At 40.9% G+C, this 21,496-nt stretch overlaps 1 protein-coding gene across 2 annotated transcripts in view; it reads right to left on the bottom strand.

The window, feature by feature from the left end:
- Nucleotides 1–8,208, bottom strand: part of dok6 (docking protein 6) — a 66,437-nt gene extending 58,229 nt beyond the window's left edge. For both annotated transcript variants that reach the window (XR_009770816.1, XM_061713730.1), the window contains exon 1: nucleotides 7,930–8,208. Coding sequence is in view for 1 of the 2 variants with exons in the window: in XM_061713730.1 (XP_061569714.1) it covers nucleotides 7,930–7,995 (66 nt within the window). In the remaining variant the exon portion in view is untranslated. The remainder of the gene's footprint in view (nucleotides 1–7,929) is intronic.
- Between the last annotated feature and the right edge of the window lie 13,288 nt (nucleotides 8,209–21,496).

Here is a 21,496-nt window from a genome sequence, read left to right on the forward strand (position 1 = left end):
ACATCTTTCAATATCTGTGTCAGGAAAATATTAGAGTAATCTTTAGCTCAGTGAGTCCCCGTATAGATGTAAACGTTAAGTCACTTTTATAACACCGTCCAAGACTCAAGAGTGGTTTACTAATCTACCAAAGTCTTTGTTGGTGTTGTTTGGCTGCTGTTGTTTGGGTCATTTTGTTTTTCCACCACCAAACACTAGGTGGCGGTGTGGGGGTTGGGTTGTTTTTTTTGCAGCGCTGTAGCCTGCAGTACTTCCTCTAACTTGCTCCCTTTATGTACAGTACATGGATCTATTATAAAACTGGATGGGAAATTGAAAAAGGCCGCCCATTCATTTCAATGCATTTTGCTCAGCCAGCGCATACGCCAAAAAAATCTCCGACTTCCGGGTTTACTTCCGCGTTATGCGGCCCATAGAGCCTGCGCAGTTGAGTCACCTCCCATGATGCTCTGGGGCCTCCCATCATGCCCCGGGGCAATGACGCGAATATTAATATAATGTATTAATATAATATATAAATTAATGTATATTATTACATGTATAGTATTACATATATTATTAATGTATTAATATAATATAATTACATAATATATATTAATATAAACATCCGTGGAATGCACGGACACGGCTGTGACGTCAGCCGTGACGTCACGCCCAGAAAGAGACTTTTCTTTGACTTTTCTGGCCGTTATAAAACATTTTTGACGGATATAAAGTCCATGACTTAAAAATATAGAATACAAAGATTAGTAATTGCCGGTGATTACAGCTGGAGGTGTCCTGTGAACAGTTTTAGAGGCTTCTCTTTTACTATTGCGGTCTATGGGAAAAAAGCTTTCTGGGCCACATGGGATTTTTGGTTGCAGTACCGCGGCTGGACACTGGAAAAAATCGGCGCGCCTTCTGACTGCCAGACCCGGGGGCTGGTACAGTAGCTCAGACATAGCAACGGAGCAAAAAAAGAAAGTATATTATCTTATGTGCGATAGAGCTAATAAATGTGTAATAGTAATTAATTCCAACATCACTACAATCTTTCTACCCAACTTGAAAACAACAAAAGAAGTACTAGTAGTGGGACACACTACGCGAGCTGGCGGACATACGCAATCGGTTCAACATAGAACCATAAACCACACATTACTTTTACACTGTTCTTCTTTCTTTTGTTTTTTTCTTTTCATCATTACTTTTTTAAGTATCTTACTCACTGTTGTATGACGTGACAAACTGCAGTAAAGGGATACGCAGTTATCGTAAGAAATGACTGGGATAGTGATTTACGTTGGTCGGTTTTTAACAATCGCAGGGATGGAAGAACCCAGGAGCTACAGTATATGACGCTGCCCAAAAGTAATCAAAAGTTCCTTCAAAATGAAATTCAAACTGATATATGGAAAATGACCAAAACTCCTAAGTGCTGCAAAAACAAACGTAAAATAAAATATAACAGGTGCATTTAGTATTCTCTCTCCCTACTTTTAGAGACCCCATCCCAACTGTGTTACTGATACACAGGAGACTTCTCTTCTGGCATTTTCTCATTACAAGGTGCAATACGACTCAATACTGCGCAGCTCAGTGCTGAGATTATATATTTTCCCGATTCAGGTAGCACAACCTCAATGTAGGTGTAATTTTTTACTAGCCAATATAGGAGCCTGTGGGCTTCCTCTGTTGTTTAAAGACAAGTCTTTTAAACTAAACTGCAGCTCCCAGAGACTGTTTAAGGATGCTGCAGTTTATTGGATCCCAGAGCAGGTACCAATATAATTCTCCATTCAATAAGTGCTTCAAAGCAGCAAACATAAAAAAAGAGGAAACAAACCGAAAACAAGCCTCGCTGTCCAGTACCACACAACACATTTGCAGCAAGGTTTTGTCATCAGTTGGTTGTTGAATAGTGCCACGTTCAAGGCTGACGCTGATCGCTCGTTTGTTGTTGTACAGTCTGGAAAATGACATCAATTATCAGCCCACTCCTTATAAACTATAAATATATTTTCCTTCAAATGCATCCGTCTGTTGCAGATGCCCACACATGCGTGAACCCAACAGCAACTCTGACACTGCAGGGCACCCCCACACAGAATGGATCGCAATTTCACTTCTGATTTTCAATATTATATAAACAAATGCTACATTTGCACTGCAGGACTTTACTGCATGCCTTTGTTTCTCGATTTTTTCTCCAGTTTCTATGGTGAGAAATAGCATTTTAACAAGGGCTTATCTAAGTGTGAAGTCTATGTACAATGTGTCTCTTGACCGCTTAAGAAATTACACGCCTACCTTTTGAGCCTCTGATCTCCAGCTCCATTTAAAGTGCCAAAACATGAAAGCTAATAGAGGAAATAGCAGACAAACCAGCAAAGTCAATACACCAAATTTTTATTCAGGCTCAAACAAAAGCTGAAAAGATAGAAAGAAAATATTCAGCAGCTAACCTTTTCTATTTGCCACAGTGATCTTAAGCCGGGCAGCAGTGTTGTGATCGTTAGCACCACTGCCTCACAGCGAGGAGGTCTGGGTTTCAGCTCAGGTCTTCCTGCGTGGATGGTTTGAATTTTCCAGGGTTTTCTCCTGCTACTCCGGCAGAGATTGATCAGCGCTTCCTAAACTGTCTGTAGGTGTGAGTTTGAGCGTGGGTGGTGGGTTGGCTTCGTGTGGCCCCGTGACGGGGTTCAAGGTGTAACCTCCCTCTCGCGTAGTGACAGCTGCGATGGGCGCCACACCACCGCATCACACCCCCCCTCGTGACCTTGACGAGGACAGAAATGGATGGGTGGATGGATCTTAACACGAGGCAACATCTACCTGGACTGAGACTGACACACAAATGACTCAAAGGTCATGTTGTTCAGCCTCTCAAGGGGAGCGCTTCCCACTGACAGCTTTGGCCGAATTTTGCTGAAAGGTAACGAAGAGCCTGAACTGATGACGGCGCCAAGACTCATACACTTCCAGAGACACAGCAGAATCTGTTTTTCTCTAATCAGAGACCCTGGGCTCCTTTTGGCTCTTGTGGGCATTCGGTCTGTGTTCATGTGGTGCAAAAATACTATTAGTACAGAGCAACAGGGTTCAAATTAATTGAGAATCCGCATGATGTTCTCGGGCCTCAGATTATTTACTTGTTTGCTTTGTGGATGCGTGTCGTGTGTTCCAGTCATTTAATATTGAACCAAGACAGTCTGAGAGTGTGTGTGTGTGTGCTTGTATGTGTGTGTGTGTGTGTGTGTGTGCATGTGTGTGTACGCTCACACATACGTGCATGTGTGTGCGTCGGCACTGTGTCGAGGGGAATAGCCTGTTGGGGTTGTGGAGGGTGCAGCGCGGGGTGATGAATAGAATGCTTTTGTGCTCGGTCCCGGAGCTGTCGACAAACCAGTGAAGGGGAGAAAGGTGAGAAAGAAAAGGGGATAGGGTGAGGAAGATAGCCAGATCAAGGAGAAGAAAGAGGAAGATAGATAAAAGAGGGGAGAGGAGATAAGAGCGACACTGTTGTGGGTGAGGAGTACAGGTGAGACGGGGGGAGGAGGGGGCGGCGAGAGGTGACAAAATGGGTTTAGAGGCGAAGAAGAGGAGGGAAAAGTGAGAATGGAAAGGTGTCACTTGTGCATTCAAGAAGGCTGCAACGCTGTCTCCTCAGCCAACAAAGAGACAATGATTCTGGAAATGCAGGAGATCGCTGACATTCATGCCAATGGAGGAAGAGAGCAAATGTTACAAAAAAATTGGTGACAAAAAATTGCCTCGACCGGTAATTTTGACAACTCAGCTGAACATAGAAATGACCTCATGGTCTCAACCTTCACACATGATGGGGTTTGGAAATGAGCCAATCACAGTGAGCGATGCTGATGAGTTCAGCCAAATCTGTTCGTGTTGCTGTGGCCAGTTTAATACATATCCCATAAGGCGAACCATTCAACTGTACTACAATCTAATAAAAATCATGTATAATTCATCTTAAATGGCACAGCAGTACAATAGAAGCCAATATGGGAGCATCGGAAGGTCAACTAAGATCCAAAGTCTTGATATGTGATATTTAAGAGACCTTTAAAGTCCTACAATAAGAAAAAAAAAAACATTAAATAATCATTACATGGGGAGGAAAACACCAAGGACGGTTCTGGCCCAGATCTGCAGTTTAACAAGGAAAGTTTTCAGAATTCAGCTGCAGTGACAAACGGGGCCAACTATCACCCAGGCGAAATAAAGCTGTCTGGAGTGCTGAGGCTGAAAAATGGTCAAAAACTTGCATCAAATCTCATCACATTTGTATCAGTTTTTCCAATTCTTGCATCAGTTTATTTAAACTAAAATGTAGGCAGCTATAGATACTTTTGAGTTCTAGCAGTGACCTTCAACAGCTGCTTCTGTTCATTAAATTATAACATTTTAGAGCTTTAGATTTGTTCGATGATCAAAGTTTTCCTAAATTAAAAGATGGCTTTTTTTCATCTTCCTCTAGTTGATGTGGCATCCTTTCATGGACCAAAGCTCCCAAATCCCTAAGTTCTCAATGAAAAGAGGACCAAACACTGAGTTTACCATTTTGTAGTGCTGTTTAAAGGTGTAGTGAGACAGAATTGAAGGGTCGTTTTTTCAACCATCATTACACCACCACTGTGTACTGATTTTGCCAAAATGCAACACAGAAAGATGCAGCCTCTTCTCTCTGGAGCTGCGTAGAACGATGCGCTGAAAGAGCGTGTGAGGCTGACCGAGTGTGACCCACAAATGCGTGACACACACACGCATGACCAAACGAGTGTAGAGAGTGAGAGTGAGGAATCATTAATGCGCACAAAACCAATAAAGAAGAGTGCAGCAGAAGTGGGCTAGAGGGAAAGAAACTGGTATGCCAGTCAAAAAAAGAGAAATCTTCATTTCTATGAATAAATATGATGAGGAATAAGTTTAAAATTCATAATTCAGATATCTATATTGAAAAGCGAATGACCACCTAATGAATAAATATCAAGATGTCCAAGTATTCGGTCCATCGTGGTACAGATGGTTAACATTTATCTGCTTAAATATTTGTTTATGATTTAAAAGAGGAAAAGAAAAGAATTCAGAATATTTAAGTTTATAAACCTTTCAAGTGGAAAAGGGGCTTTTTTAACAGTCTTTGAAAGAAGTCTGATATTAGAGAAAACAAAAATCTACTTTGTGCAACACACTGATTGAAGTTTGTTTCATTTTGAAAAAAGAAAGAAAAAGGACTGTAGTTCGTTACTTATAACAAAACTAATTTCCAAAAGCACCAGAACTTCGTAGATCCAGGGTCCCTCATTGGTCCAGAAATACACAAATACACAATCCAAGTTAGGTCTAGTTCCTGTGTTATCATTATAATGTCTATGTGGTGGTGGGTCGCTAACACACATCAAATGCTTTCTTCTTGCATAGATAATATGATTGAAACTCCCCACTGACGGTGAACCAGTAGTATCCCAGACCTTGTTTCCTGTGAAATAGATGGTCCATCAATGGATGACCCTTGTTCCAGTAAAGCAAGTGGCACTAACCCAGATAAACACAGTCCACCCAAAATCCCTCCCCGAGTTTTTATATGCCTTTTTTCAAGACCACTTTTGGCCTCGAACGTAATCCCTCACATCCCCGGTGCCAGTCCGGGGCCCGGAGGTCGGGGACCCCTAGTTCACATGCACTTTTGCAAACATCTGAGATTAAATCTGGCGGTGAGATCACAGGCAATGTTTTTCTTGGTGGCTCCTCCATGAAGATTATATGTGTTCAAACGCCACTGCAGCGCCTGCCAAATCTCCCCGAAGGTCCTCCATAGCCAAACAATAGTTCTGATTACCCTTCTTCCAGAAGTCCAACAAGAACTTCCCTTTGAAAGTTTGCTCGTCCTGCACCATGCCACAACTTGATTTTTGCTGCTCCTGCTACCTGAAACCCGTTTCTTATCTTCTTGCAGCCATCTCCTGTTTTGTGCACCTTTATTTTTATTTTCAATGTGTAAGATATATGTCTACTACGAGAGTGCATGTGTACTAACTGTTGCAACACGGTGTGAGCTTTAAAGTTTGCATCACTTGGTCATTACTATCATTCAATCTGAACATAGATGTAATAGTTTATTAATATCTCAGTAAAAAGAATTATCTGAGAGGTAAATCTCACGAGATCCACAAACATCTTAATTTCCTAGAAAGGAGCCTTTTTTAAGCCTTTGAAACATCCGTATAAATGTAGCTTTTACCCTTCTAGTGTAAATCTCTCCACAGCTTGTGAGGAGAAGTCTCACCTTCCTGCCATAAATATCATTCAGCTGTGAAATCATCAATAAAATAGAAAAATTGTGACCAAAATAAGATAACGTTAATGCATTGTTTGTTCTCCTGTTACAGTGTCAAGGGTTTTTTTTTCCTTCCATTAGCCAGCTGTGAATTGCCCCCTCCAGCCCACACTTGCAGTTTCACCGTCACACACACTGACATTTTAATTTCTCTGAAAGTATACAACATTTCCCCCCTCAGTGATGGACCGGCGGCCGCCTGTTGATTCAGCCGTACAGATGCCTGATCCTGCTCAGCTTCGCTGCTTTGCTCCCTCTGGTTCAGAGCGGGAATCGTCCTGGAATAACTAACCCGACCCTACGAGGAGCGGATAAATCCTCCGGGACTGCCCACACCGGGGTCCCTCCGAGGCTACTGCAGCATGACTTTTCTGTGATGAAACAACAGCGAGTGGTGGAGGGCTGGTGGAGTGGGCGATCAGGACACAAACTGTTTTTCCTCCACAAACAACAGGATGAGATGCAGAGCTGGCAGCGATGTGGCGTGGACACCTCGAGCACAGCCCGGCGCAGCATGCATTCCCTCCCCTGCGTTGCAAAGTCAGAGGCTGTCCACAGTTTCCAACGGCATATGCAAAAGGCAATGTGAACTGACTCAACTGGATACGAGCGAGTCCATTTACATGGTAACAACAAGAGACGTCTTGTGCTTTCATTTGTTTCAGTGTGTAGTACAAGTCAGTGAAGGCTTCTCTCTCTCTCTCCCCCAGCAATGAATTGCTCTCAGAGAGTAAATGAAGATATCCCCAATAGCTCTAACAACTGCCGAATAGTGTTGATGAAGCTAGGTGATGATGTGAGGAGGCAGACATCATTAGCCCCCATCATCACACTTCATCAGGAGAGAGGGACTGCTCTGTTAGCGTACCCGAGCTGGAAGTATGAACAAAAGCAGATGGCTTTGTGAGTCAGACAATGGGGCGTTTATGACTGAATATATATCATTCATTTCAATTCAAGCAGTCAAGGCATTTTTTTTCCCCTCCCTGCCGTATCTCGGTGGAAATCCATTATCAGGACACGGTGGAGCCGCCGTCACCCTGAATCAGCTAGACTTCAATGACACTTTTCAATACCCAGAATCATTGGCGGCGGCTGAAAGAGAGCAGTGAGACTTCAAGGACTGATTATTCTCCAGGGCCATTGTCAGCATTGCCATTGTACTGTCCATCTTACATTTAACACACAAAAATGACTTAAATGACTAAAGTAAGCACAGAAGTAACTACTAATACTTTTATCTGTGCTTTTTTTTTTATTTTAGTATGGTTTTTCCTCTGCATAAGAGGTGTTTACAGTTCAACTTTTTCAAATAAAACTAAGTTACAAGGTCCTAGAGGAGGGAGGGGTATGAAACCAAAGGAAAGGGGTGATTTGCAACTCCAGCTGTCATTTATCCAGACTTCACCATCATCTCAAGTGTGCACTGAGCCTTAATCTGTTTTCCTTTTAAAAAAGCTCACAGCAGGACGGCCGTCTACGGAGCAATTAAAGCATCTTTTATGATCCAGCTGCCCTTGAGTGTAAACAACTGGAAGTCGTCCCGCCGCTCCTCCACACAGCAAGTGCAACAGTACAACAGTACTCACCCCCAGCTTCTTACTCCGGATCCGCACGTAGCCCTGCTTCACTATGTCGTTGAAGTTGGAAGCCATGGTGAAGGGGAGCGGGTGGCTTCCTGTCCGAAATGGAGGAGAAATTTATATTTAAAAAAAAAAAAAAAAGAAAGAAAAAAGATGAGAATGGGGTGAAGTGGTCTCGTTTGGGAGTCGCGGAAGAAGCCCCCGTTTCACTCGAGGCTCCGTCCGGCAGACATCCGAGCCGCGGACAGAGTCTCCGGTCCTGCTGCTGCTGCTAGCGCTCAGGTTGGCCGGGTTCAGCCGGGAGAGGAGGGAGAGACCATTCACAGCTGATTCACTCCATCCGACAGGAGGGAGAGACCATTCAAGCCTGGGTTATGCTTCCGCGTTAAATCGACGCAGTGTGTACGCCGTAGGGTGCGCGTCGCCGCGTACCCTACGCCGTAGGCCCTGCGTCGGTGTAACGCGGAACCATAAATTAGCCTTCACAGCTGATTCAGAGAAGAGGAGGAGAGCGCAGGGCCGCTTCCTGGACCACACCATCCCCGCAGCAGCGAAGGGGTGGGGGATATGAGGACAAGGTGCTTTTTTTTTTCCTCAACACTTCTCCTTTTTTTGTTATATTAAATTGGAATGGTTATTATTTTTTTGTATTATTATTATTATTATTTTTTTTTATTTAGGAGGAGGACAAGGTGTTTTTGTCACAGGTGTGGTTTTGTTGAGGACCCAAAAACAGGAGAGCAGGAGTCAGGAGTTGCAAAAACTGGGTTTATTAATCAAAAACCAAGAACTAAAAGCGCTGCAGAGCAGGATGAACAAAAACCAGGATCATGAAGGACAAAAACTACGAGGAGACATGGAGGGAGCAAACAGTGCCGACCGACAGGGAGAAGGGGAATGACAAGACCAGATATACACAGGGGATAACGAGACACAGGTGCAGACAATCAGGGCAGATGGGAAACAGGAGGGACAGAACTGAAACTCAAAAACTGGGGGGAAGTGTCAAACCCTGACAGTTTTCCTTTTGCTTTTTTTACTGCTATAATTTCATTTTTTTCCTCAACACTTCTCCTTTTTTTGTTATATTAAATTGGCATGGTTATTATTTTTTTTTGGTATTATTATTTATTAATTTTTTATTTATTTAAGGTGTTTTTGTCACGGGTGTGGTTTTGTTGAGGACCCAAAAACAGGAGAGCAGGAGTCAGGAGTTGCAAAAACTGGGTTTATTAATCAAAAACCAAGAACTAAAAGCGCTGCAGAGCAGGATGAACAAAAACCAGGATCATGAAGGACAAAAACTACGAGGAGACATGGAGGGAGCAAACAGTGCCGACCGACAGGGAGAAGGGGAATGACAATACACAGGGGATAACGAGACACAGGTGCAGACAATCAGGGCAGATGGGAAACAGGAGGGACAGAACTGAAACTCAAAAACTGGGGGGAAGTGTCAAACCCTGACCGTTTTCCTTTTGCTTTTTTTACAGCTATGATTTCATTTTTTCCTCAACACTTCTCCTTTTTTTGTTATATTAAATTGGCATGGTTATTATTTTTTTTTGGTATTATTATTTATTAATTTTTTATTTATTTAAGGTGTTTTTGTCACGGGTGTGGTTTTGTTGAGGACCCAAAAACAGGAGAGCAGGAGTCAGGAGTTGCAAAAACTGGGTTTATTAATCAAAAACCAAGAACTAAAAGCGCTGCAGAGCAGGATGAACAAAAACCAGGATCATGAAGGACAAAAACTACGAGGAGACATGGAGGGAGCAAACAGTGCCGACCGACAGGGAGAAGGGGAATGACAATACACAGGGGATAACGAGACACAGGTGCAGACAATCAGGGCAGATGGGAAACAGGAGGGACAGAACTGAAACTCAAAAACTGGGTGGAAGTGTCAAACCCTGACCGTTTTCCTTTTGCTTTTTTTTACAGCTATGATTTCATTTTTTCCTCAACACTTCTCCTTTTTTTGTCATATTAAATTGGCATGGTTATTATTCTTTTTTTATTTATTATTTATTTATTTTTTATTTTTTAATATTTTTTTAATTATTTTTTATTTAATTATTTTTTAACTATTATTCTAAAAAAGCAATGTGCTGCTACAGTGATAAGTAGCCCACAGTGATTAAATATCAGTTTCATAATATAGAATTCAAATACAGTTTCAGTTTTATTAGGAGTATTTCTGGTTACCTTTGCACAATGCTGTCTATATCTCATGGTATCCTGCCCCTAATATCAGCGAAAACCATTCAAAATAACTCTGCAGACAAGTTCATGTCACTTCACAGCAATAAGTCACAAAGGCAGTATATCTGGACAAACCCTCCTGACATCACTCTTTCTTTTTCTTCCTTGTGCTGCTCCATGTTGCAAATGGGAGGAACCAAGAGGCTCTGGAAGCCAACCAGAAAGCATCAAGCTCATGTCAAGCAAAGTTAGCTGTGGCTAACCAGCTCCTTCAATCAGTCAGTGCCACTGAACATTTAGAGCTAAATGTCCTATTTAAAATGAAGTTTCAGTGGTAAAAGCATGACTTTACCTGATCATTTCGCTAAGCTTCAAAGGACGACGATGACTGAGTGATAATGGTTGGCCACTGGCTAAACCGACTGTCAATCAAAAGTCTATGTCCCATATTATAAATGAATAAATTCCTTTATATAAATTCTCCTGACGTGATACAAAACCTCACGCCCCTTCTTATTTTGTTTGCAGCGTGAGATGATATACAACCAAATAACTCAGAAGTTATAACTCTCTTGACATGTGCAATATATAAATAAGACTAACAAAGCTTCAGCATTGCAAGTTCTTCTAGCATGATTCTAACCAAGATGTGTGGTATCAAATACACCAAATGATGTTCATATGAGGAAGGAACTCATGCTTAACAAATTAAACTGTAAACAAAGAGTAAAACTGAACAGTAGTAATATTGTCAGGTAAGAAAACCGTATGTACATAAGCATTGTAAATAGGCCGAACAAACAAACCTGCATTGATTTACATGTGTGTATTTATGAGCAGTAAGCTGGAAACTGTGAAACATTAATCCATCATCTCTTTTTGTTAAAAGAGATGGTGCCACTTTAATTTCCCCAGAGAAAAGGATCGCCTGTTTGATTAGTTGGTGTTCATCTTACATCAACTAAGCAGTTTTTATTGAGACTGAGATCATTTATGGTTTTCTTAGTTTCAGCTTCTTTTTTCCCCCATTTGAAAACCTCAGAAACAAGGCTTCTTACGTGTTTTTACAGCTTTTTATGATCGGTTTTCATCATTCGCAACAGGAAATTATAGGACTCGGATGTTGGTTTATTAACAGAGAGCCAGGTCAGATAGGTCATCGATAGAAGAGTCACAGAGAATTAAGTGAACCAAGTTTGATAATGAATTCAGCATTTCAGCCATTTTTAAAGTGGCACTTTTTGCTGCCTACAGTTTATCTGATGTAAGGATTTGTTCCCTTTCACCATATGATATGCTAATAACCATATTACGAAGAGTTAGCTAAGTGAATAGTAAAGTGAGTGAAAGATGACCTGATTTCCAAAAGGCATAAGTTAAACATGAAACATATCTTAAATATTTAAAGCAATATTACTTTTTCATTTACATCTTTTGCAGTGTCCATTTCCAAAACAAGAAATGGAGAGAACTAAAAGCAAAAGTTTGAGCACCCTGCATGGTCAGCCCTATGTAACATCCCCTCTGGCAAAGATTACAGTTGTCAAAAACTTATTGGATTCAGCGATGAGTATTTCAGTTGTTCAAAACATTTTCACCTGTTTGTCATTCATGGTCTGTGAGCTTTGAACTGCTCTTTTGAGATTTGTCCAGCATTATGATCGAGTGTAGAATTGAGGACCGTCAGAGGTCACTGCAAAATCTCCTGCTTGCACCTCTTCAAGACTGGAGATTTTGAAGTGTTTTTGGGACTAAAAGCATCTGCACATCTTCTACCCGCAGGCCATCAGGCTTCTCACGGTCCCACCTACTCTCTCTTCTCTCTTACCCGCTCTTTCTATGCATATCTTGCACTTAGCCAGAGTTACCCCTTCCTCATTTTTTAAATATTTTTTTAATCATATTTAATCTAATTCTATTGCTCATATTTTACTGTAAATATTGTACCCATAACTTTGCTCTTATATGCCTTAACTCTGCAAAGTTGAGCTGACACCAAGCACAAAAGATTCAGTTGCAAAAAGCCTTCAGTCTTGACTAATTTACAGTGGTCAAGTCGTCATTGTTTAAAGCGACACTACGTAACTTTTCCACCTTAATATCATATTTCCAGAGTCATTGTGATGGTACATCAACTTCCAACAGGTTTAATGACACCTCTGTCATGGTCTGAGGGGGTCTGTATCGCCTTCACTGGCACTATGTAACTTTGAGAACGAGGAGCATGGTAGGAACCCTGCCACACTAAAAAACTACAAATCTTTACGGCTTTGACTGCTTTACCGCATACGTCACTTCCCCCTCCTTCCCGATTCGCAGTTGAGACGAAAATGGGCGGGGCGTGGAGCGCAGCTCCACAGAAGCTGGTAACCCGTTGCTGCGTTGTGGCTGCAGCAGCTCCACATAACAGACGTGGGGAAAAGATCGCTAATGGTTTAACTTTTCACCGGTTTCCTGCTCGGAGGCAGAACCACAGAGGCCGTATCTGATATAACAGAGTAAAAGAGTGAAAGAGTCGTCGGCTCGCTTGGATCGCGGCTGTAACGACCAAACCTTCCACACAGTAAAGCCTGAATTAGCTATGGTTCTGCGTTAAATCGACGCAGACCTACGGCGTAGGGTACGTGACGACGCGCAACGTACGGTGCGTATCGCCGCGTACCCTACGCCGTAGGCTCTGCGTCGATTCAACGCAGAACCATAAATCAGCCTTAAACCACAAACACTCACACAGACCGGGTCGGATCAAAACACAGGTTTTATTCCCCACTTCGCCAGCTAAACGCAGTTGCTGGCCAGCTCTCTGTGGTGCAATTAACCCCAATCTTCAGATAAAAAATAGTTTGTTGAGGAAAAAATATTAACTCTTATTTGTAGCTGCAGAGGAAAAAAATAATCTCACGAGGAAAACAAAAATATTGCTCCCGCCTCGGAGCCTCTTCAACATAATATAGCAGTCAAAAAAAAGAAAAGAGAAGTAAGAGGGATACAAAACATGTACTGTATGTTGTACTATTATACAAATGTATTGAAACACATGGCGAGTCAAACATTTACCAAAGCAGCTGCCAAACACTCCTAAACAAGGTATTAAGACGTGGGTTCTGCAGAACTGCGGCAGTAAATCCTTTCTAAAGAGTGCAGCTCCGACGAGGAGCTCCATTCTTCAGTAGGGATTTCATATGGATCCAGACCATTAATAATCATTATTTTCTCCATATAACGCTCCCTGGCTTCCTTGTTTAAGGTATCCCGGTAAATTCCAGTTCCTTTCCAGCAGTTTAACATCTTTTTTTTGCGTTCCGTCTGTTCACTTGGTGAAACAGAAAAGCGTCCCGTCTTCTCTCAAAACAAATGCACGCGACGGGACAGGAGTTTTCCGGCAGTACGCGCTGGTGCTCATGGGAAACGTAGTGTTCTTTCTGGTAAAGCACTACCGCTTTTGTCCAAAAGATGCCGCCAAACTCAGAAAAGCTGAATGTTACGTTTTGCTGCTTTAAGCTTTAATCTTAAATCCTACATTTTAATTTTCATAGAGGGTTGGATAAATCTAGCCATTCACTTTGTGACAGTTCTCTCTTGCAAAATGGTTCTGCATTGCCTTTATAGTCACAGCCGTTTTCATCAGTACAGAGCATACCAAACGAATCATAATTGAATGTGTTTACGGTTTTATATGATAACTCACACAAAAGCATCGAAGAGCTGTAATCTAAACAGCCAAGATGGTGGCAGAAGTGCTAATAATACCATAGATAAGCAAGTTTTATTGCAAAACTCACAAGAGTCATTCACCGATGTACTGGCAATCTTCACTCTTTTTTCTGCTACCATGATTTTTTTTCCTAAAATTTCCTAAAATCTTTTAAATTCCCCCTAATCAGGCCAGAGGACTTCCCCAGATTGCAAAGAAAACTTTGCTCAAATTCGACCCAAAGCTGTCATGGTCTTTGGCTTTGACGGACAGCAGTGACTCAAGGTGAATGGAGCACCTAAACTCAGATAAATATCCACCATAACCCAGTTCCTTCTTTTCTTTGGGCCTTTGGACCACAACTGGGTCCTTCATACTTGCTGTATCCCATGTCAAAATGAATTGAGGCCACATCTGGCTGATACCAAACCAAAAAGCCAAGTTTGGACCATTTCATGAACTGTTGGTTATGCTTGCCCCACATAGTACTTATAGTAGTTACAAAGAGTAACTGAGACATATGTACCAAAAGTAATCAATATTAGGCCCAAATAAGTCTGCTATCTAGGGTTGTTATGTAGATAAAAGAAAGCTTCCTGAGGTGCTTATTAGTCAAACATGTGTCTAGATTTCCCTTTCTAGCAGTGCCACATTCTGTTGTAAAGTTTTTTCTACCTCAGCCTTTGCATGTCACTTCATATTTTTAACATACTTGTCTTGATCATTTATAAAATTCAACAGGATTAGCCGTTCAGTGAATTATTTTTCTAACATTACTATTTGATCTCTTCTCTTCCTCCTTCATAAGATAACCCGCTAAAATATGCAGTCATATAACAAAGCTTGGTTGCTACCTGTCTGTGCATGAATACCATTTCCATATTTTTCACCAGACAGCCCACTAATAAGGAAATGCAATTTGAGCTTGCCTGTGTCCAAGCACTGTGCTTTGTCATTAGCAAGCAGCTCTGAATTGATGCTGTCTGATATGCTGATAGTCCAGATAGTCCGGTAATCTATCAAAGGATCAACAAAGGAAATGTAAGCCAATATAAGAGATCTGTATAGGAGATCCTGCTAACACCCGCACCTTGTATACAGCAGATACAAATCTGCAGACTGGCAACCTTAAAGTACCAAAATTAAAGCAGGAAGCACATTTTTATCGCTGCCAAAGATATAATCCTGATTGGGATGTAGTGAGAGGGCAATCACAGAGATTGAAATTCTTGGTAAAAGAGCGCAGATGGTGCTGGTAAATTCATAGAAAAATCTACTTGTATTGTTTGAAATGCAACAAAGAGTGGTCGCTTACGTAACAGAGTTATGTAAGCCACATATAGTGTAAAACTATATTAGATCTGAGACTATTAATTCCATGGTACATCTTCTTAATGTGAATTGCTAGTTTGATACTGATCATTTAATTTTGAAAAAGAAAAAGAAAAAACATTCAATTTGAGTTTATAAATGAGCACCAGTCTTTTGTATCTCTACAGATTTATCTCACTGCTCATAGTAAATCATTGTTTATTGGTGCGTGTGTGTTCTGACAAAACAAAAGAGCGGCTGCTGAGAGCCGGTTTTGTTCAGCGTGGCTTTGACGGCTGACACTTTGAGAAGTACTACTCTGTCGACTGTCAGCGGAGGTAAAACTCATTGCCTGTATTTTCTGTTGTGTTTATCACATTCACAAGGGCACGCAGAAAAAATCCCCACGAACAAGCAACTTGACTTTGATACTCTTCATATCTCCCTGGATGTGTCCTGAAATTTCAGACTTGTCAAAGTTGTTTTGTCTTCATAATCCTCTTTGAACAACGTGGCCCTGTTCCATCCCCGCTACCTTGTCATTCTCTCCGAAACGAAAACAGAGCTGACAGCAGCAATTTCTTTTCATCGTGCTAAATATTGTGCTCTGGTGACTTTCATTATCAAGATCTGTCCCAGTTTTTGGAGAGGTAATTGCCTGCCATGATACAAGACTAACAACCGGTTTGGCCTGTTGTTGGTCTCAGGTAGAGCGACTGCATTGCCCTGCATGTAGCCGGCCACACAATCCAACATATGGCTCTGACATACATGAGCGGTTGCCAGCGGGGTCAGATGTGCTGAGGCTCACTCAAGAGCAGAAAGACCTTCGCCAAGGGCGAGAGCAAAGCAGCCAATATCTGCAGAGCTGTGGAAAGCAACCCGAGTCCAATACAGCAACTTATCAGCCACTGACCTCATAATCATCACCATTATTCATTCTCGTTTCACCTCACGTATCAGTCCCTTCATGTCTATGATGATTAATAAATGGAAGCTGCTTGCAGAGATGGCATTCCTTGCCACGCCATTAAAGCTTTAAACATTCCCAAAAAAAAAAAAAAAAACTGCCCTGAATTGTTTATTCAGTCATCACTGAAGCGAAAGATGATTTTAATGGTCTGGTGAAATATTCAAACTGCCTTTGCATTAAATGCTTAGTTTGTCTCTTTGCTCTTTGGCTCAGAAGAACAAACAACTAAATAATTAACACTCTCTAAAAAGATAACCAAGAAGACAGAGAGCGGGAAGAGCAAGAGGAAAAATGCCTCTCCATAGTTAGCTGTTTGCCAGCTAAGCATTTTTAGAAAAGGCGGAGGAGAGAGGAAAAAAAGAGATCACACATTATGCTAATTTTCTGCTCCAGGTTACTGTACTCAAGCTTTTTACAGCAACTTGTATCAGACTGATATGTTAATAGTCACAATGGGATTTGGGTTTGATTAAATGTCAATGCCTGGAGGGAAGAAGTGTGGAAAAAAAAAAGGAGCCAATATCACTGAATAAGAGATTTTAGTAGTTCTGTGCTTTGTGGTTCCTTAGTCATGCAAAGAGGACGTTGGTTAGTTGCACTGTGCAGGACAGCAGAGGGTGCGTGTCGTCCCAGAGGACCAGGCTATGATATGTTTGTGATTTACTCCATAAAAGAGGTAAAAGTGGTTGGAGGGCCTCTGTGTCCTTCTGTAGAAGGTGAATCGTGAGTCGTGGCGACTCAAGAGGGCCCTTCACTTCAGCCAGTGTATGAACAGAGTGTGTAAGCGCCTTATAATAGTTCCTTATATCACCAGATTAACCAGAAAAAAAATTGATCTGCTGAGGATTATAGATGTACAGATTCAATTTGCTGCAGTGTGTGTGCTTCTGAAAATCATTTGCAAGATGATTAAGCAGATAAACCTTTAATAGTCAGTCGAAGCCATCATACACTGCAAAAACAGCCCCTGTAGAAATAAGCACTATATTCCATAAATCTAGTCAAAATTCTCTTATTTCAAGCAAAAAAACATGCCTGCCAATGGGATCAGAAAAACTGTCTTCATTACAATTCTGAAAATTTGCAAAATCGTCTAAAATAGGCTCATTATTTTGAAACAAGGCGCTTTTTAAAAACGTTCTTAGAAATTCGTTATTGCAGTGTAGGTAGTTCAGTAAATCATACATCTGTCAAAAACGCCTCCTGTTCTACCTCCGCAGACGGAACACTGATTTAGATTCTGATATTTACTTATTCTAAGTGGTTTTTGTTGGTTTGGCACATTTTATTTGTATTTTTGTCAGAAATGAATATCAAAAATAACAATATCCTTCAGATATACATTTTGACTTTTATTTTGTCACAATTTGTCATTTTGTGCGAATCGGAGCATGTTTCATCAGGTCATTCCTTCATACTAGTTTTAGTTGAATTTTTTTATTGTATGTAATCAACTCGAGATGTACATTATTTTTCTTCGTCTTTTTTCAAGTGACACTTATCATCAAGGGATGTACTTGAAAGATTTGTTTGTGCCTGCAACATGTTTGAATCTGTTTTCAGAAGATGCCAGGAAGCTAAAAATGACGCATGCAGTATAATAATATCTAACCAGCTTTTGATTAGATCCATAAAACAAAAAGTAGTTAAAAATGAAATAAGCGACAATCTAAGACAAAAGGGAAGTTCTACATCAAATAAGGTGGAAATAAAGAAGAAAAACAAAAAAACAAAATAAACCTGCTTTACTCACACATTTTCTAGCACAAAATATGAAAGTTACATATTTTCAAAGACTGACATTGGTATAAATGTTTGAATCCAGCTTCGAAACAGATTAAAGCCACAAGTTTTGTTTTTAAAGAGTTTAATGAATTCATCTTATAAAAAGGAACAGTTGCGAAGTTCAATTTCTAAAATATAAGTCATGTTATGTTGTTTTTTATTGAAGACTTATTTATTTGACGATTGATTGTAAAAGGAAACTGGTTCAAGGTTCAAGGTTCAAGGTTACTTTATTTGTCACACCAAACATTTGTCAGGATTGAAATTCCGTTTCCCTCTCATCCACGGTGGAATAAAAGCAAACAATAAAAACAATACATAAAAACAGATAACAATAGTGCAACAATTGCTGCTAAATATTTTTATATAAATGATGAATTATACTGACATTTTGAGTCTTGTCTCTCTACAATGTAAATATGAACACTTGAAACTGCTCATCTTAATGGTATTTTTTTTTATCATTTTGCTAACCACAAATTATTATTATTAATATTATTAGTATATGCATTTTCAGCTACACCAAAGTAACTGCTCCAACTCACTTTATTATTTTGCTTTTTTAAACATCAGTTTTAATGTATAGTACGGCAGACCTGCAGAGGGACCTCCCATTTCAAGTGTTGTTTCAGTGGTGAAATCAGAAGCGACCGCTCCGTTTAACCAACACTGTTAAATGAAGCTGTCTGCTGTATTGCTAAGTTTCCTAATCAAACCTTCAATGCCAACCCATAGCCAGTCATGGTGTGTTAGTAAAATGAACAGCACAACAAAACATATTCTCTTTAAGATGTGAATGACTATGCTCTGTTTGGTCTTTATTCCCAGCTCAGAAGCTGTCAGAGGTAAAAAAAAGAGCTAAGTGCTAAGCAGCTAAGGTGATGACAGCAACATATAGGCTATAACTTCTGTCAGTCAAAAAAACCACACCCTGGAGTATGAAACATAAATCACCTGGACAAATGACAGGTAGTTTGCATTTTAGTATATGTGGTTTTCTTCTAAACTTAAAATCTGAGTTGGTTGGGGTTCAAAAAAATTCTGGACTGTTCTCAACTTTTTCACTTTTACAGTGCAACTAAAATCAAAAAAAATTTTTTTTCAATCTTGAGGAAGGTTGGCATCTAATCATCTGTATTTAAAAAAAAAATGCTGTTACTTGGCAAGCCATTCCCCCTGGTCTCAAATATCCAGGAGATGTTCATCTTCCTTTACACAAAGACAAATGCGGGAAACCCCAGTTGAAATGACTTGGAATTATCAAGTAATTTTTTCTTACAGATGCATTACTCATAAAAAAAAGGGGTGAACTCAGCCAGCGCACCAATGGTCTTTATACAACAAAAGAAGATGAATGACAAATAAGGTCGACTGAAAATGATGAAGAAAGTGAGGAAAGGAAAAGAAGACAGATGAGAATGAAGCAAAGGGTAGACAGAAGCAGGAACAAAAGAGGCAAAGGCAAGCACACACAAACAGAGAAGGAATGGCTCACTCTCAGGGACAGACAGACTATACCCCCTGCTGCGTTGACCCAGTCTTTGTGTCCTAAATTGGGGTCCATCTCGTGTCACTGTGAGGCTGAAACCCGGGCGGGATCTCTGGAGAATTATCTGCCCTGCTGCCGTGGTGTCTCTCGGAGGAAAACGACCAGTTGGATGCTGAATCCACAGTTTGTCAAACTCAGCTCTTTGTGGATGATAAAGGAGCAAAATAGGGCCTCAATGTACTCGAAAAAGTGTACTCTTTTTTTTTTTTTTTTTTTACGTTTTCTTGTTTCAAGTGCAAGCATATTTGGAGACCAGGAGCTTCACGGTTTCCATGAAGTAGTGGCTGATCTTGGGCAGATCTTGATGCGTTTCTGGGAAGAAATTCTGTACCCACCAATTTTTGAATCCCATCCCTTGAAGCATGGTTATTTTTCTGTGAATATGATCATTTAAAGTTTAGAGGTCAGCATTAACTACAAAACACCCCAGGTTCAGCAAACAAAGATTTTTCACCGTAGAGGACATCCTAGTAGGACAGATGCGGGTGTCAAAATGGTGTGAATCATGGTCCTTAGGGTCAATCACAGTCCATTGGTCTGTAAAAACACTGTAATTATATAACCATCAGCTCATGTGTAGATGAGTCTCTTGTAAGTCATCTCAGGTTCTCTGAAAATAAAAACTAGACAGACAAGCGTGACTAATATGAATGCCCTGTAGAGGGCAATATTGTCTGCGATGCTAAGACTACTTTGAAACGGTTGTTTAAACGTCTTCAAGTTTCTTCTGAATGACAATTAGATCCCTCTGCTTTGGCTATAACTTAATAAGGTGATGAATAAGCAATGCAGGCTGTGTGGCAGATGGTTTATGTTGCTATGTAACAGCAGAAGTCTGTCAGTTACAGAGCAAGTGAGTTGTGTGATACATTTTAAAGCCAAAGAAAAACTCAATTTCTCCCATCTATGATGGGCTGATGCTGCATCAGAATCCAGATGTAGATGTTTCTTTGCAAAAAAAAAAAGTGTCGTTCTGCATCAGCTGAGTTGGAAAATAGTTAAAACAAGTATGATCTTTGTAGCGAAGGGTCACATTTGGCTAAAACTGCACCTTGAGCACTACAAGTTATGGACTTCCATATTTAATCTGACAGACTTAATATAAAACAGGTGGCCCTTGTGCTTCTCTCCATGGCCATGACTTGTGGGTCCTTCTCTGGGACTGGCAGAAGCGCCTGACTCCAGGGCTCACCGTCCAGGTCGAGACAAAGCCACTCTTTCACCTCAGGGGCCCGCTTCACAACGGCCCATGTGTGAGCACGGAAAATGAGTGGAAATCCAGCCTCCTCCCTGAATACATGAAAGGTCAGTGATCACGTCGGAGCCGTGGGACCACGGTTTTGTGGCCCGTCATCATCACCGCAGCTCTTTATGTTTTATTCTCCGCACACCTTGACCGTGATTCCAGTATAAATACGAGGGAACACTTCTGTCACAGAAGTCTGTTTTCCCGCTGCTTGTTCGCTCGTCAACTCTTCCATCAGACACCTACAGAGGGAAGAAAAAAAAAGGTTTTGCTGACCTGCATAAAAAAATTGCAAGCAAACTGATTTTTGGGGTTGTTTATGTCGTTTACGCATGCCGCGCTCTCGGCTCCGACTACCCCTCCTCCCTGACGTCCTGTTTTGTTTTTCCTGTGTTATGACTGACTTCAAACACGTGTGCGGCCCATGTGCCACACACGGCCCTGTTGTTTAACCCTTGGATGCAGCTTTTCAGAGCATGATACTGGTGGGCATCTTGTGCCTCGTTCCAGTGCTTTCTCTGCATTTACTTTTCTCCTTTTTGCATCCAAGTGTTTGCTTTTGGCTGACTTCTTTGAAGCCCAAACCAATCGCGCTGTCATGCACAGCTCTGTGTGTGAAGATTTATGCCACATTCTCGAACTATAATGTTATTATTTTTGTGGTTATTTATGCAATCTCAATTGACCCACATGCAGACAATGGACAGGAAACTAGGGACTATTAAGCATGTTGCAACTATAAAAGTAGGTCCCTTAGAGCATGAATAGAGAAATGGCTTTCTTAATTTATTGTTTTTTCCTATAAATTTA

This window comes from Cololabis saira, chromosome 22 (genome assembly GCF_033807715.1).
Source record: "Cololabis saira isolate AMF1-May2022 chromosome 22, fColSai1.1, whole genome shotgun sequence".
NCBI classification, from domain to species: Eukaryota; Metazoa; Chordata; class Actinopteri; order Beloniformes; family Belonidae; genus Cololabis; species Cololabis saira.